We start from the raw sequence: 16,596 nt of genomic DNA on the forward strand, positions 1-16,596 counted from the left end.
TGTACACGTGCTGTCTTGCTTCCTATGTTTGCCAGAGCTCTGACCAGCTTGTTGCACAGGCCAGGCCGGTGTTCTGGTTTCTTTTTGGATGACAGTGAAGTGTTTGTCAGTGACTTCTTTCTGGTAGTCTGCCCTTTGTACTCTCTGCCAGGTCAAGCCTTGAAGATGTTATTATTGTGTAGGGTGGGGAGTCACCGCGTGTTACTCATCAGGTGTTTCCCAATGGTTCGGCCCCATCATGTACATTATTTATTTACAGGTCCTATGTAGCTATTACTATTTCCATCTATTACTCACCATGACCTGGCTGCATTAGTGTTCTTTTATTCCCTTGGCCTTATGTTCATGGTTGTCCTTTCCTGAGCTCAGTAATGGTTGTTAGTCAAGTATTGTTATGTGGGTTGAGACAAGACCACTTTTTTTCTGCCATTACTCCTTTATCACTTAGAGCCCTATTACACGGAGAGATAATAGGCCGATTCGGCTGATTCTCGCTCCGTGTAATAAATACAATGATCAGCCGATAAAATGATTGATCGGCTCATTGTTTCTTTAGGCCCTGACCTAAAATCATTGGGTGACGATCGCGCATCACTATGTGTAATAGCTATATGTAATAGCGATGCACGGCTGACGACTCAACAAACAGTTCTTACATTACCTATCCATGTTCCCGGTCTCCTCCTGTGCTCTGCATGCTTCCTCCCCAGTCCCACATGCTGCAGCTTTAGAGCTGACAGGCCACTCAGCCAGTCACTGGCCGCCTCAGTCCTGAGTTTACACAGACAGATTTTTCCAATGCAATTTTTGAAGCCAAAGCCAGGAACACATTATAAATGGGGTACAACTCATAAAGGAAAGACTAAAATTTCTCCAATTTTTCAAATGCATTCCTGCCTTTTTTTTAAGCATTGGAACGGTAGACATTGGTAGTGGAGGTGGATGTAATCCTCGTGTATAAACCAATTGTTAGAAGTCAGTATTTCTGTTCTTTTTCAGGCAATAAGCTGACTCTTGAAACAAGACCAACACAAGAAGGGCTCGACGTGCGACAGGAGTTACTGAAGTTCCACTCCACCTATTATTCTTCTAACCTCATGTCCATCTGTGTGCTTGGTAGAGGTAATAACAATTGCATTAGATTATGTATTAGTTTGCGGCTGCACCACGCTGGTGAGATCATATTGATGTGCACATTCATATACTACTACAGGGTAATGTATTTGATATCTTATTTAACTTAATGCACAGCCAGGCATATACCCCCGAAACAGTTCAAATCTTCAAACCTTGGCAGCTGTGTCAGTACAGTACTGCAAACATATAAACCAAAGCGTTGCTCCCAGCATCATAGTGATACATGATGCTGGGAAGCTTGTCAATCCGATCGTTCGTGCACGGACATGCCTCCTTAGGTGTATTGGGGGTTTTCCAGACTGTCCACGACACATGATATAGGTAGAGATAGGGGTCAGGTGTGATGCAAAATCATTTCCCGACCCCTTGGTTCTCGCAAAGATAAGGTGCAGCCAGAGCTCCCTGGCTGCGGCTTAATACTTCCCATGGAGAACACAGGATCACTTGGCCGTGTTAAATGTTCCTGTGTATGGTGAGGATAGGGACAGGACAGGAGATGTAACTGATGACCAGTCGATCGTCCTTCAGTAATTGAAGCTTACTTTGTGACACAAGGTTTCAGAGCTGTACCCCATTTCTGTTAAGTAGGCATAGTTATAATACTTTTGATATGTGAAAAGTTTTCTATACTAGTGGGGATCAACATATTCTAGGTTTCTCGTCCCTACCATAGTATATAGAGGGATATAGAAGTCTATGGGACTGTCTCCTGTGTGTTTCACCAGCAAAAGTTATAGCCAAAGTTGTCGGTTTAGCTTATGAATTATTAGAGCTGCTTATGATGGTTGTTTGTTATCGCTGTACCATGGTGTGTATTTTATTACTTGTATGCTCAAATACATAATTTGCTAGGATGAAGGTAATGCGACCACCATGTGAGCATATATATATACGGGAGCGTTGTTAGTGAGGCTGAACCCCAGTGCCCTCTGATGGCGGTGCCATGCCAACAGAAATGTGATCTAGTGATACGTTTTATAGAGCGTACCCTTGTTTTTGTTGCTTGGATTCCTTCAGTATTGTAGATAACATAAAGGGCAGGTGTGGTGATTTGTGGTTGTAAGGGCCCTATTCCATGGGACGATTATCGTTCGGATAATCGTTAACCATAAACGATCTCAAACGACCGCTATTGCGAACAACCTGAAATCGCTCCCCCAATTACATGGAACGACGATCGTTACTTATGATCGTTCTTGCAGTCGTCTTGTAGCTGTTGCATTCGTCGCTACTGTGAACGACGTCTTATTCCGTGCAAACGAGCAACGATCAAAATAGGTCCAGGTCTCATTAAGCGATCAACGATTTCTCGTTCGCCGTTTAATTGTTAACTGCTTTTCAACCGACTGATTATCGCTTCGTTCCTAACGATTATCCGAACGATAATTGTCCCATGGAATAGGGCCCTAAGTCTATGGAGACCATCGCCTGCAGTGACACCTCTCCTGGCCCACATGGGAATACCCCGTGTGTGTGTGTGTGTGTGTGTGTGTGTGTGTGTGTGTGTGTGCGTGTGCGCGTGTATTTCCAAATGAGATGTATGTACATTGAAATATTATGTTGACAATTGTTTCACATAAAATTTTCCTAACCTTCTGTCCCCAGAAACTCTGGATGAGCTGACCGAGTTGCTGGTGAAGCTGTTTGCGGAAGTAGAGAACAAGAATGTCCCGGTTCCAGAATTCCCTGACAATCCCTTCCAGAAGCAATATCTGCAGGTGAGCGCTGGTCTTACTGTTAGGCCTCATGCACATGGGGGGGATTTTGCATCAGGATTTCTAAGCCAGAATTAGAACAGAGAGAACCTATTATGAAAAAAACTTTTACCTCCTTCTTCTTTTTGTATCCACTTCTCGTTTTGGCTTGCAAATGTTGTTGTAAAATACAACAGTCTGAACAAAGGGAAGATTTACAAATAAAGTATATCAGTTTTATGTGATCAGTGACGTAGCATTCAGATGGTGCAGAGTATTACACTGTATTAATACTTTTCTATTAATTTAAAAAGCCATAGGCATATTGAAGATTTTAAGCTGCAAAGCCTCACTTAAAGGGGTACTTTGGAGAAAATTTTTTTTTTTTAAATCACCTGGTGTCAGAAAGTTTTACAGGTTTGTAATTTACTTCTATTTAAAAAAAGATCTCCAGTCTTCCAGTACTTATCAGCTGCTGTGTGTCCTGCAGGAAATGGTGTATTCTTTCTAGTCTGTCACAGTGCTCTCTGCTGCCACCTCTGTCTTTGTCAGGAACTGTCCATAGCAGTAGCAAATCCCCATAGAAAACATCTCCTGCTCTGGAAAGTTCCTGTCACAGACAGAGGTGGCAGCAGAGAACACTGTGACAGACTAGATAGAATACACCATTTCCTGCAGGACATACAGCAGCTGATAAGTTCTGGAAGACTGGAGATTTTTTAAGTAGAAGTAGCAGAGCATTAGCAAATCCCTGTAGAAAACCTCTCCTAATTTGGACAGAGGTGGCAGCAGAGAGCACTGTGTCAGACTTGAAAGCGTACATCACTTCCTGCAGGACATACAGCAGCTGATTTTTTTTTTTTTTTTTTATTTTATTTTATTTTTTTTTAGAAAGTCTTACAGGTTTGTAAAATACTTCTGACACCAGCTGATTTAAACTTTTTTTTTTTTTTTTCTTCTGACATGCCCCTTTAACTCTGCAATAGGGAAACAAAAATAGAAGGGAGAAGCAAAGACAGTCAGCTAAAATGGATGTGCACCAGGCGTGTTTAGAAGTGTCAGTTATTCTAGAAGAGCAGTTTATACTCTATGTACAGGCGCAGAAAAAAATTGCTAGAAATTTGTGTACCTGTTACTTAAAAAAACGCGTTCAAGAGACAAAAAAGGATCCAACAGCACAAGTAGGTATATCCAAATGGCAGGTAGTTGAATGGTGGCACACTGTGACTATCTTACACTCCTTTATATATATATATATATATATATATATATATTATATATAATATATATATATATATATATATATATATATATATATATATATATATATATATATATATATATAAAAAATTTTTAAATCAGATTAATTTAATTTTTTCGCTCATTTTATACACAAACAAGCAACAATAAAGGAAAATAGAAACAAAAAGTACAAAGGGTTTGCATAGCTTCATTTACATGATTTCTAGTGTAACAAAGTCCAGTGGCATCCAAAATGTAATAATAAATAAGTTAGGCATTTTTGCTATCAGTTTTTTGTGTTTTTTTTGCTAAAAAAGATGAAAAAAATGGATGCATTTGTGTGCATCCGTTTTGATCTGTTTTTCCATTGACTTCTATTATAAAAGAAAAGGATCCTTGTTTTAACGGACACAAAAACATAGTCGACTTCATTTTTGTGTTTGTTTAAAAAAAAAAAAAAAAAAGGATCCGTCTTGATCCATTTTTTTCTAATGGCAGACAATGGAAAAACTGATGCACACAAACTGTTTTCAAAAAGGTAGTATGAACCCAGCCCAAAACAGTTTATTGTGCAACAAAGTACGTACTCTCTCGCTGCATGAAAGAAAGGGTCCCATAGACTTCTATAGAAGTCCACCTCCTGTCACAAGGGTAGAGTAGGGAGAGAATGGGCTTAAAGGGGAACTCCAGGTAGAGGTAAAAAAAAAAAATGAAACTCCTGCAGAAGCATGTAGCATTACTTACCAGTCTATCCCAGTTTTGAAGCTACCAAAAATCCATTTGATTGGGGGGGGGGGGGGGAAAAGAAGCGTACAGATACAGTAATACATTGTATAGACACATCTATATGACTTTTAATAGAAAACAAGTCTTTTTCTTATCTGGAGTTCCCCTTTACGCAGTGCTTCTCCCGGCTCTAACAATCAGCAAGACTCCTAACATCCAAGACCTCCACTGATTATTGATGGTGCCCATTTAATTTTTGATCTGTGAAAAGATGGACATTCACTTTTGTTGGAATCAATATCCATAGCTCACCGGTGAGGGAAGTGTAGTAATGTAATAGTTTTCCTGTCTTTGTTTTCCTTTTAGAAAATATACAAAATAGTGCCTATAAAGGACATTAGAAATCTGTATGTGACCTTCCCGATCCCCGACCTCCAGAAGTATTACAAGTCTAACCCGGGCCATTACCTAGGACATTTAATAGGACATGAAGGTCCTGGAAGTCTTCTGTCTGAACTCAAGTCTAAAGGTAAATGACAAGAATTCCCATGAGGACACATGCCATAGGTTTGTAGGATATGGCTTTCCTTACTAGATGGGACTTCTACAGGTTTGGGGTGTATTGTGTTCTTGTTGTGTATTTTTTTTTTCAAGCTCAGTTTCAAGCTTAGTAGTTGAACACCTTTAATTGTTGTACATAGTATAGCCATAGGTTGGGCCATATTTCTGTGTAAATCTGCTCAATCTACAAATCTAAACCATTGTAGTTATAAATCAGGTCTGCTGATTCACAAATTGAAGGAAAAAAAATAATAAAAACTTCTTCGGTCTTCTGCAGGCTGGGTGAATACTCTGGTTGGAGGCCAGAAAGAAGGAGCGAAAGGATTCATGTTTTTCATCATTAATGTAGATCTGACGGAGGAAGGCCTGTGTAAGTAATGGAAAGATCTTCATGTTGGTTTGGGATTTTCTTATATAGGGCTCCTTCACACTATGGAATTTCAAGTGTCAATACTTTGGGCATAGTGTGCCGTAATCCCTTTGTATACTATGTAGGGGGTATTAGGGTGCTCTGACCATAGGGCTCCTTTATACGGAGAATTTCAATCAATAAATGACAAGTTATACAGAATCTTTTCCCAGATATATCAATCCGCTCATCTTTTTCTGCTCTATAACATGATGCCAATAGCTAGGTAGCATTGTCATGGTGGTGGGTTCCCTTAATCAGCCTCATGCTTATGTACACTGAATCTGTAAAAAAGCTGGTATATCTGATGGAACCCCTTAAGATTACCATGTAACTTTATTTGCCATTGTAATGTTTGGGCTTTTCTCTTTTTATATAGTACATGTGGATGATATCATTTTCCACATGTTTCAGTACATCCAGAAACTTCGCACAGAAGGACCTCAAGAATGGGTGTTCCAGGAATGCAAGGTGATCGCCATCTAGTGTCCTAATGACATTTTCCTGTATATTGTGTGTGTTTAACCCCCTTGAAGATCTGCTTTATTTCTTCTCCTGAACTGAACAGGCTTGCACTGTGCAGGGCGGATTTGCTAAATACCCTACTATAGATGGTATGGATATAGAAGGGGTTACTGGTGCTATGTGAGCAGAAATGCAAGAAACAAGCAGCATCACAGCATCTCTAATAAAAGTCTGTGCTGAGGGATATATGCTGTATACAACTATAAGTGGCATGTGGAGGAGAAGGGACTATTGATGGGACTAGGTTTGCATAGGAACAGAAAGCAAATAAGCAGTAACTGCAAAGCAAGAAAGGGAGACACCTAGCAGCCATTTCTGGCAACCATTGCCGTCTGCATTCACATAGTCACTCCTTCTGTTATTGCTTAGATGCCAGGCTCCTGCTGCTGATTGCCTTGGCACAATGATAGTGCTTGTGTGATCAGAGTGCTATGATAGTATGGTGCATGTCCTCGGGGGACGTCTGCCTGCATTGTGCTACTGTAGTGACTAATATATAAAACATGCACACAGAAAAGTGTGTCCATCCCAGAATGCTATGTTTCTGTGTCCCTTAGGTTCAGATCATTGTACCCAGTCTGTCCTCGGTGACCTTTTCTTCTATAAGTCTGCACTACCTCCTGCTCTGACTTGGCTTCAATAAGCATAAGAAAACTCAAGTCATAGCTAGATAAGTCGCTGACTAATAACCTGAAATGTATGTGCAGATGCTAATCTGCAAGCACAAGCCAAATGAAAGTACACAGGAACACCCTGTAAGCCGTGATATAGTAGCTATTTATCACTGCATTACTGACACATACTGTACTGCAATCGGTGTGTGTGCAAAGAGCCTTGTATGTCTTATAATGTGACAGCACCACAAACCTTGTTCTGCCACTGTACAAATCACTAGTCAGACCACATGTGGAATATTTTGTACAGTGTTGAGACCACAAAAAGGCAGCAGGTTCAAAGATGGGCTTCTGGAGTAATAGATGCACTACAGGTTCAAAGATAGGCTTCTGGAGTAATAGATGCACTACAATACCCAGTTTAGAAGGAAAGAAGGCTTGACTGGTGACTTAAAGAGGACCTGTCACCCCCCCGTGTCGGGGTGACAGGCTCCTGACCCCCTGCTAGATCCCCCTATACTCACCTAATCGCGCCGGGTACCGCTTCCTGATGCGGTCGGGTCACGGAGATTTCAGCTCCCGAAGCCCGGCGCGCGCACACAGCAGAGTCCGACGCTCATAGAGAATGAATGGGGAGTCCGATGCTCCGTCATTCTCTATGGGCATCGGACTCTCCTGTGACCGTGGGCGCCGGGCTTCAGGAGCTGAAATCACCGTGACCCGACCACATCAGGAAGCGGGACCCGACTCGATTAGGTAAGTATAGGGCGCTCTAACGGGGGGTCGGGAGCCTTTCACCCTGGCACGGGGGGTGACAGGTATCCTTTAATGGCTATGTATAGATGGATCAAAGGTCAGTACAGAGATGTGTTCCCCTTATCAGTTATCAGCTATCAGGATCACCCAGCTCCTTTTTTTGCTGCCCCCTATTGACACTGCTAGCTAATAGTATCTAGACTGGAAGAAGACCTGCATCAGTCCAGTCCAGCCTGTGTACGGAAGATGTGTCTCTGCATAGGATCCTAATTGCAGACCAATAGGAGAATAGATGGCAGCACAACATCTTGGTGGTAATAATATCGTACGGGTATGTTTACACAGACAGTTATTGAAGCCAAAGCCAGGAACAGACTATAAATAGAGAACAGGTCATAAAGGAAAGACTGGGATTTCTGCTTTTCATATCCATTCCTGGCTTTGTTTTCACCAGTTGCAACCAAAAATCTGTGCATGCGAACACACCCTAAGGGCTCAGACAGACTTCTGTAGGGCAATAAGCTGAACGTAAAAGTAGGTACAACAACCTGTACTGTCATCTGTCACTTGGGTTGAGTAATATTGAGCGGAAAGTTCAGCAACTTCTCAACCACTCCCATCGCCTGTAGATGTTGAAAGCAACCCCGGGGAGTCCTGGAAAACGTGCTCTAATGATGTAAGATATATGAAACCTAATAACATGCCTCTGTCTTCATTTCAGGACCTGAACGCGGTTGCCTTTCGATTTAAAGACAAAGAGCGCCCACGTGGCTACACATCAAAAGTTTCTGGACTTCTACATGTAAGTTGCTGAAAGGCATTTCTATAGCGCACTATGGCCGTGTACCGTTTAGACTGCTGTGCTGAGCTAAACCATTACCTCTGCATGGATTGTTACTTTTCACGGGTTCTTATTAAAGATTTTGCACAATATACGTATAATTTTGGGGACAAACAGATGGTGAAATAATCTAGAGCTAAAGTCATTGTGTTTATAGATTTGCATAAAGGAGTATGCAGTATAAGTATACACAGATTGTATACACAAATTATCCCATCAGCCTTGCATTAAACTATTAACTTTCCATTATAAAAACAAGAAAATTAAAGGAAATTTGGCAGCTTAAATTTATTTTTCAAACTACTGACACTGTTAGGTCAGTGAGACACATGGTACCTATCATATATCGGTCTGTGCTTCCAGAATGTAGAAAACTTTTATTCTATAGCAAGAGAGGCCTTTTTCCCAAGTGTCAACAGTTTGGGCCGTGAATTACAGTTGACAGACCTGTCAGTTATTTTCTAAGGCCGCAAAGAACAATGGCCTTAGTGTATACAGTGTATATACACTGCAGCCATTGTTCTATACACTTTAATGTAATTGCACACTGTCAATAAATAATGGCCATTGTTTATTGCAAAAATACAGTGTGTGAATGTGGCCTTAGGAGAGAGGGGGTTAATAATTAGTAGTTTTTCCTAGTTTTGCTCCTGGGGTACATGCAGCCACAATAGAACTGTCTGATAGAACATAACCTCGTGATGGAGCCCTTACCATTCACTCATACATGATGAATATCACTTGGAATGCAATAACTTTTTTTTTTTTTTTTATAATTAGTACTACCCCTTAGAAGAAATCTTGGCTGCTGAATATTTACTTGAAGAATTCAGGCCTGATTTAATAGAAATGGTGCTCGATAAACTCCAACCAGAGAATGTCAGGTGAGTTTCTAACTAGTTAGTTACAAAAAAAAAATCCCTTTAACTGGTCACTGTTTTGATCAGGTCAGATTCTGGCTGTTCAGACCTGCAAGAGTTCTCATCCTGCTCTGTGCTGTGTGACTAAGATGGGTTCTCAGCGTAAGGGCCACATTACACGGCTCGATTAGGAGAAGAAAGCGGGCAACCGCCTGTCAGCTCAGCACTCTCTTCCTCCCCATTCCGTGCTTGGTGCTGGGGGGGTGGGCAGTGAGGGGCCACAACCCGTGTTACACTGAGCGATGTGCAGACTATCGTGTTTGGGATTTTTCAACCTGTTGAAAGACCATGAAAGACACTGTGCATGTCGGCTGATCATGGGCCTTTTAACAGGCGCTATCAAAATACACAGAGAGAGGGTCGGCACCACCCCTAGTGTATTACGAGGCTCCGTGCAGGAAAGTAGGATGGGGTGCTTGCCATATAATACAGTCTCTTGATAATGTGCTCAACGTAGATGCAATGAACACTGTAGCACTCACCATCCGATGATAACTGTAGCTTTATTCCATCACAAAAAGCAAGACAAACATAGTGCAGACATCATACCGGCAGACACCAAGCAAGTACAAGGTAACAGTCTGTTTCGTGGTCTAACTCTTCTACAGACCTCTACGGAGGTCCATAGAAGCGTTAGACCGCGAAACAGACTGTTACCTTGTACTTGTTTGGCGTCTGCCGGTATGATGTCCGCTCTGTCTTTCTTTTTGTGATGGAATAAAGCTACAGTTATCATTGGATGGTGAGTGCTACCGTGTTCATTGCATCTACGTGTTGAGCACGTCTCGCTAACATGCATAGAAAGCAGGGAGGGAAGTGCTTTTTCTCCCCACTCTTTGTAGCAGTCGCTAGAACACCCATAACTATAAAAACTTATTTTACATGTCAAGTTCTTTTAAAGTGACAGGTACACTTTAAATGCTGCCACGAGAGGATTGGGGTCGTGCTTCTCTGCATGTGATGGACTGACCTCTCTCCTTAAAGGAGTTAGTTACAATAGAGTTGTCAATCACTATGTGGCCTGTCAGATCTACTTTAGGCCTTGGCTCTGCCACAACAGTTCGCTTATGATGTACCTAGTACGATTAGGGGGAATGAATCCAAAATTGCTTTTAATCTATCGTTCATAAGTGTCCATAAATGCCCGGCATTAAATAGAAACTTCCACTTATACCCTATAAATAAAAAATGACCTGGTAGATTCAGACTGGGATGTGACTTCACCTTGCATTTTCTTTAACAGTTTCCCACACTACTCTTTTATGGTGTTGGAAGAATGTAGTTCTCACTGTGCTGTGAATTGACCACATGGGTTCAGTAGCAAAACTTTTTACCTCTCGAGCAGCTTGTGGTACTAAACCTATACTTCCACTTTACAGACTCTTAAACCTTATGCTTTAGTTTGCTGTACCCGGCACTCATAGTGGGTTTGGCTGTTGGTATATAGTACATGGGTCTCTCTGGAGCGTCCCAACGGATGTCCAACCTGCCCAACCCCTTTGTTTTGGGAGAGAGAAGCTGTAGTATCAGGGTGCAGCTTAACCCTCCACATAGAGAACACAGGAACGCTCAGCCGTACCAAACGTTCCTGTGTGTGGGGAGGACAGAGGGGCCGGACGGGAAACATAACCAACCGCTAGAAATTTGGCTTTAAGTTCTTTAAAGTGTAAGGGGGGGCCTAAAGGCCACTTAAGGCCCTATTACACACAGCAATTAAAGTTTAAAATTTTGTCATAACAATCAAAATGAGCGGTTATCTGTTCTGTGTAATAGCACCCAACGATCAAAAGACAAATGAAATATAGTCCACTTTTGTCTTTCACATGTTGAAAATAACTGTTGGTAGTTCGCCAATCATTCGCATATCTGTTTGTGTAATAAGTCGATCACTGATAAAACATGTTGTGTGGGTTGTCTTGAGAAACGAGTAGCATAACATTGTGAGGGTATAGAAAAGTGGGGAATGGGCTACCACTCTGTCAGTGACCAACAAGGAACCTCTAAAAAATAAGAAGAGAGGGGAGAGAAGATGAGAAAAACAAAAAACGAAGGAAAAGAGGGAAAAGGAGTGGGGGGGAGGAGGCCAGGATGTCCGCGCCTCACTGGGCCAGAAGAGTCCTGTATTCAGCCTTCTCTGTAAATTGGTCCCAGTAAAACTATGTCCGGAAAAACTTGGAATCACGTCCATGTAACTGTGCAGTAATGTGTTTAATGTCTTCGATTTTGTGGATCCACATGGCAATGCTAGGGGGGGTCAGGGCGGCGGCAAAGACCCGGCAGGCACGCTCGCGCAGCGTTAATTGGATGTCGGAGGACAGAGTGCGGGTAAGACTTAAGATGTCCGAAATATGCAAGAGAATCTAGAGCGATTGAGAAAAGGGAAGCTGAAGATCAATGAAGGTGGAGGAGATACGACACACTTCTTTCCAGAAGGGTACCAATGTGGAACAGCTCCAGAAAGTGTGTATAAGGGTGCCTTCACACCTACCTGATCCACAGCGCATCTCACTTATGCGGATTCGAAGCGAGAACCGCTGCGGATCCGGTACCATTCACCCCTATGATAGCACATATTCGCAGCGGGATTAACATCCCGCTGTGAATATGTGCTTTAACCCCTCGCTGTCCACAGCCCCGCCGCCGCATTAGCCCATCCTCGGCCGCATCCCCCATCTCCGGCCACATCCCACCCCATCCCCCGCAGGACCGGAGCCGGGAGCCTCACTGCAGCCACGCCGCCGAGCAGGTACTTTATGCTTTCAGCGGCGGGCTGCAGGATGCGGCCGGGGATAGGGGATGCGGGCTGCTGGATGCGGCGGGGGATGCAGCCGAGGATGGGCTAATGCGGCGGTGGGGCTGCAGACATCGAGGGGTTAAAGCTGCAAAGAGGGAAATATCTAAATCCCCCTCCCAAGCGGAAAGAAATGGAGGAGGTGGTTCTTCTGGCGGGGAGCCCAGCATAGTGTATAGAAGGGAAAGAGAATGGCGAAGGGGGCCGGAGCCCAGACAGAGGGTTTCAAATGACGTGAGGGGGCAGGCAAAGTCAGAGGGGTTCGGGAGAGAGTGAAGGAAGTGATGGAGTTGTAACGCCCTCCAGAACCCCAAGGGGGCCGGGTCCGAGAGGTCCTTTAAGGTCAGTGAGGGGCAGCCACGTCGGGCGCTGTAGAAAAACGGTAGCTCGGAAGGAGACCGCTCGGAAGACCAGGTCCTCCTTGCCGACCGAGAAAGAGGGGTTGCCCAGGACAGGGAACAGAGGGGAGGGGTGAGGAGCCAGGAAGCCAGTGGAGAGGTGTTGATGACACAACTTCAATGTGGGGGCGATGGTGGGATGGGGACCAGCAAAGTGAGATGCAGCTGGTATCCATGGAGCTGCCAGTAGTGAGACTGGGGAGATTGGCATCGCCATGCCCCCACTAAATTATGGGTAGGCCTGGAAATGTCAATCTAGTACCCGAGAGAGATGGGCAGCAACATAATAAGGATAAAGGTTGGGGAGACAAAGACCACCTCTCGCCTTAGGGCGGTGCAGAATCAATTTAGCTAGGCGGGGTTGTTTATGTATAACCAAAGAAAAACAAAATTGAGTAGTGTAGCAATAATTTTATTTAGATCATATTAAAAATACAAAAAAAATTAAATAAAAAAGGGGTTGTTTATGTGCCCAGATGAATTTCGTGAGGAGTGTAAAGAGTTGCCGAAAGTAAGACAAGGGCACCGTCTCGGGGAGGGCTTGGAAGAGAGAGAGCAGACGCGGCAGGATATTCATTTTAAAAATCCAGGTGAAGGCGCCCCTGTGCCACCTGAGCAAGTCTGCTTCGATATGTTTTAAGCAACAGTAGAAAGTTTGCCTTAAAAAGGTCAGATACCACAGGTGTTAACTGTAACTGTAGGTGTTAAGTACGTTAATGAGGAACTCGACCAGCAGAAAGGGAATGAGGATTCCAAGGAGATAGCGACAGAATAAGGAAACAAAACTTTTTTCGCCGGACTTCTCCTTTAAAGGTTATCGTGGAGAGCAAGATGACTGCGGTCTATCTTCAGGGAAGAGTTGAGCTTTTTTCTTAGACACAGTGATAGCCAGAGATTGGTTTGGAGACCACATGGAAAATGCTGTTTCTCCAAGTGTCCCAGGAGCCGTTTTCACCACTACTAAGCCAGATGCTACTGTGCGGCCTAAATGTGTGGCCATGGCCCCCAGGATCTCTGGACTTGTCTCCCATCAAGTGCATCTAGGACGTCATTGGTCGGCACATGCCTTCAGCGGGTCTTTAATGATTTGCGTGTCTCGGAGCATTCCGCGTATATCCCAGTATAGATAATTTACATATGTCTTATGGCGTCTTTATATATCTTGCAGGCCTTTCCCAGCTTAGACTACTTAACAATGCAGAATGGCGTCACGCTCTATTATATATTCCCTTGGGATAGCTTGTTGTACATGTCTCTTCTTGTTAATGTATTGTGCATACACTAAATAAGGACATTTGAAATTTGTATTGTTTGCTGTTTTTTTTTTTTTTTGTGTTTTTGTTTTTTTGTCGCTGTCATTTAACCAAAGGTCCGTGCCAAGATTAAACAGGGATGTTCTCCTCTCCCATCCTTTTCTGCTGTCTGCAGATTTAGGTTTAGTAAGCAGAGGACATGAGCTGAAAAGGCAGCAGTAAGTGCCCATATGCTGTGTTATTTCTATCCTGTTCCATAAAATAGGGTTTTCCACGCTCCCCTCCGCTACAAGCAGGCGCAGGCTTGTTTACTATTGCAGAAAAGCAGCCCTAGAGACAGAAGGAACACTATTACGTGGAAAGTCATTTTGGATTGGATCCTGGCTGCCATCTGTAGAAGCACAGCCTGCATGCTGATGAGACACCGCAGTCTGCTCGGAGATGGCTCTGACATACTCTCCCATCCTCTCCTTGTCTATTACCTTGTTGCCTTTTGCAGCTCGATGAAGAAAGGAGTTATGCAGAGTCAGCAAAAATCCTGGAAGCCACATCTTTCCTGGAGGCAGAATATCACTTCCATTGCATATTCCTGTAGCACTTTTGGCATTGAATTAAGCTTGGCGTAAATTGACTTTTTGACAAAAAATGAATAGAATAGCTTGCCGAATGGCTGTAGGGGTTGTGCCAGGTTTTCTGGTACAGAGCATCCTTATCTACCTGTTCTAGTTAAATGCGGGAATATTTCCATTAAAGTTCAGAACAAAATCTAGGCTGCAAATGACACACTGCAAGAGTGTATGGTGTAACATGGTAGCAGATATACAACATATACACAGCCCCAAAATGGAGTCATAGACATTCAAGCCAACTGCAAGTTGTCACGTTTCAAACTTGCTTGTCAAATGCCATGCCAAATTTCTCAAACCTCAGGAGACGCTTTTATAAATTTACTACATCCATAGGCTATGGCCACATGTGGCGGAAATGGTGCAGATTTTCAGCAGCGGCTAATTTGCCCCAGATTGTGTGGATTTGGTGCTGTGTACAGGAGCAGGGACTCCTTTTTATTCCAGGACTCCCTGCTCAGTAGTGAGTGGCAGATCATACAGATCTGTATGCATACTCAATACATTCAGCAAATGAAAAGTGATCTGAGATGCTTATAACACTGTGCAATGCTGCTCAGTACTGTACAATGGCAGGGGGTCCGGGGGTAAATTGGAACCCCTACTCCTATACATATAGTACTTTCTAGAGTATGTTCACCTACATTATATATGATCTGCATTTCATGCTGGAAAGTGCGGGATAAACCATGAGTCTACCACCAGACATGTTAAAAGTTACTGATTGCCCCCGGTCTCACTCCTGGGACCTATTGCAATCCTGAGATACAGCTGAGGGGAGTGCATCTCCCCATGGCTCAGTCAGATCTGATTCTTGCTTCAATACAATCTATGAAGAAATAGTCAGGAAGTGGAGCACACTGCAGAGCACGCCGCCCCCAGCTGGATTGCAGCGGTTGCAGACCCGGAACAATCAGTAACTTCTATTTTTTGGGCTTGGCATAGATCCCCACTCAATGTTCAAAGACTCCTAGAAGGAGTGAAACACTGACTTGAAGGGACACCACTTTTCTTAAGTCAATATCCACTATGGATTTTTTTTTTCCCCACTGCATAGGTTTCAGATTCACTTTCTGTGCTTTTTGCGGGTTGCACTATGGACAGTAGGTGGTGTGCACAACTCATCAACTTGCACACCCTACATAGTGACTTGGGGCCCCTTTTGCATGGAGTGATAATCGGCCGACAACAATCATCGGTTGATTGTATCTTTTGGTCCTGACCTGAAATCATCAGCCACCAACTGTGCATCGCTACATGTAATAGTGATTAGTAAAAAAAATGAATAATAAACTGCATACGTTACACCTCCACACTCCTGGTCTTCTCCTGCCCTCTGCTCGCTTCCCGGAGCTGCTATGGGAGAGTGCGACTTTCAGCTTTCAATTGACATGGGGTCTGAAGAGCGGTGACATGAATGCGCGCAGGATATGAGTACAGCAGGGCGACAAAGTTTTTCCGGAGTGCTTAGCATCCAATTGTAACTGTAAAGCAAATCTCTAAAATGTAGTTCCTCTGATGAGATGACAGACTTCAACATGGTATGTAGAAAAATTAGAGAACAATAAATTAAAACGTGTCAAACATTTCAGATTTCTTTTCTTTTTATCTTGTTTATCTTTTCTTTTTATCTTGTATGTTTTTTTTTTGTGTTAAGGTTGTTTTGACATTTTGTTAGTGGCGTCTTGGCAATAAAAGTGCCTGTGTGAAATGTGGAGTTTATTAAAATGAATGATGTGACCTTTTCTCAATAATAAAAAAAAAAAAAAAAAAAAAAAGCCCTGCGTCTCATTAGCATCGGCCACTTCTGTGGCTTATGATCTGCTTTCCCTGTGTAGCGGGAAGACATTGGTTGTGGGAAAAGAACCTTAATAAGAAATTTAATTGTCTGCAATACATCCTCTCCCCCCCCCCCCTTCCTGTTCTGGTTTTCTTTTCAGAAAGTTATAAATTTTACTATGAAAACTTTAGCTGTTCATTAAAAAAAAAAAAGCATGAAATAAAAAACATTGCAAGTAGATTCGTTTCTGGAGTCCTCTATAGACCAGAGTGGTCATTCTTCAGCGCAGAGAGAGGAGATACGCGAGCCTCCCATAGACCGTC

General features: G+C 43.1%; 1 protein-coding gene across 1 annotated transcript in view; it reads left to right on the forward strand.

The window, feature by feature from the left end:
• Positions 1-16,596, forward strand: part of IDE (insulin degrading enzyme) — a 59,311-nt gene that overhangs the window by 20,795 nt on the left and 21,920 nt on the right. Inside the window, exons 5-11 of the mRNA XM_069980121.1 lie at positions 1,000-1,122; positions 2,743-2,855; positions 5,166-5,328; positions 5,638-5,730; positions 6,149-6,240; positions 8,386-8,466; positions 9,286-9,389. Of these exons, the coding sequence (XP_069836222.1) occupies positions 1,000-1,122; positions 2,743-2,855; positions 5,166-5,328; positions 5,638-5,730; positions 6,149-6,240; positions 8,386-8,466; positions 9,286-9,389 (769 nt within the window). The remainder of the gene's footprint in view (positions 1-999; positions 1,123-2,742; positions 2,856-5,165; positions 5,329-5,637; positions 5,731-6,148; positions 6,241-8,385; positions 8,467-9,285; positions 9,390-16,596) is intronic.

The sequence above is a fragment of the Dendropsophus ebraccatus genome, chromosome 8 (assembly GCF_027789765.1).
Source record: "Dendropsophus ebraccatus isolate aDenEbr1 chromosome 8, aDenEbr1.pat, whole genome shotgun sequence".
NCBI classification, from domain to species: domain Eukaryota; kingdom Metazoa; phylum Chordata; class Amphibia; order Anura; family Hylidae; genus Dendropsophus; species Dendropsophus ebraccatus.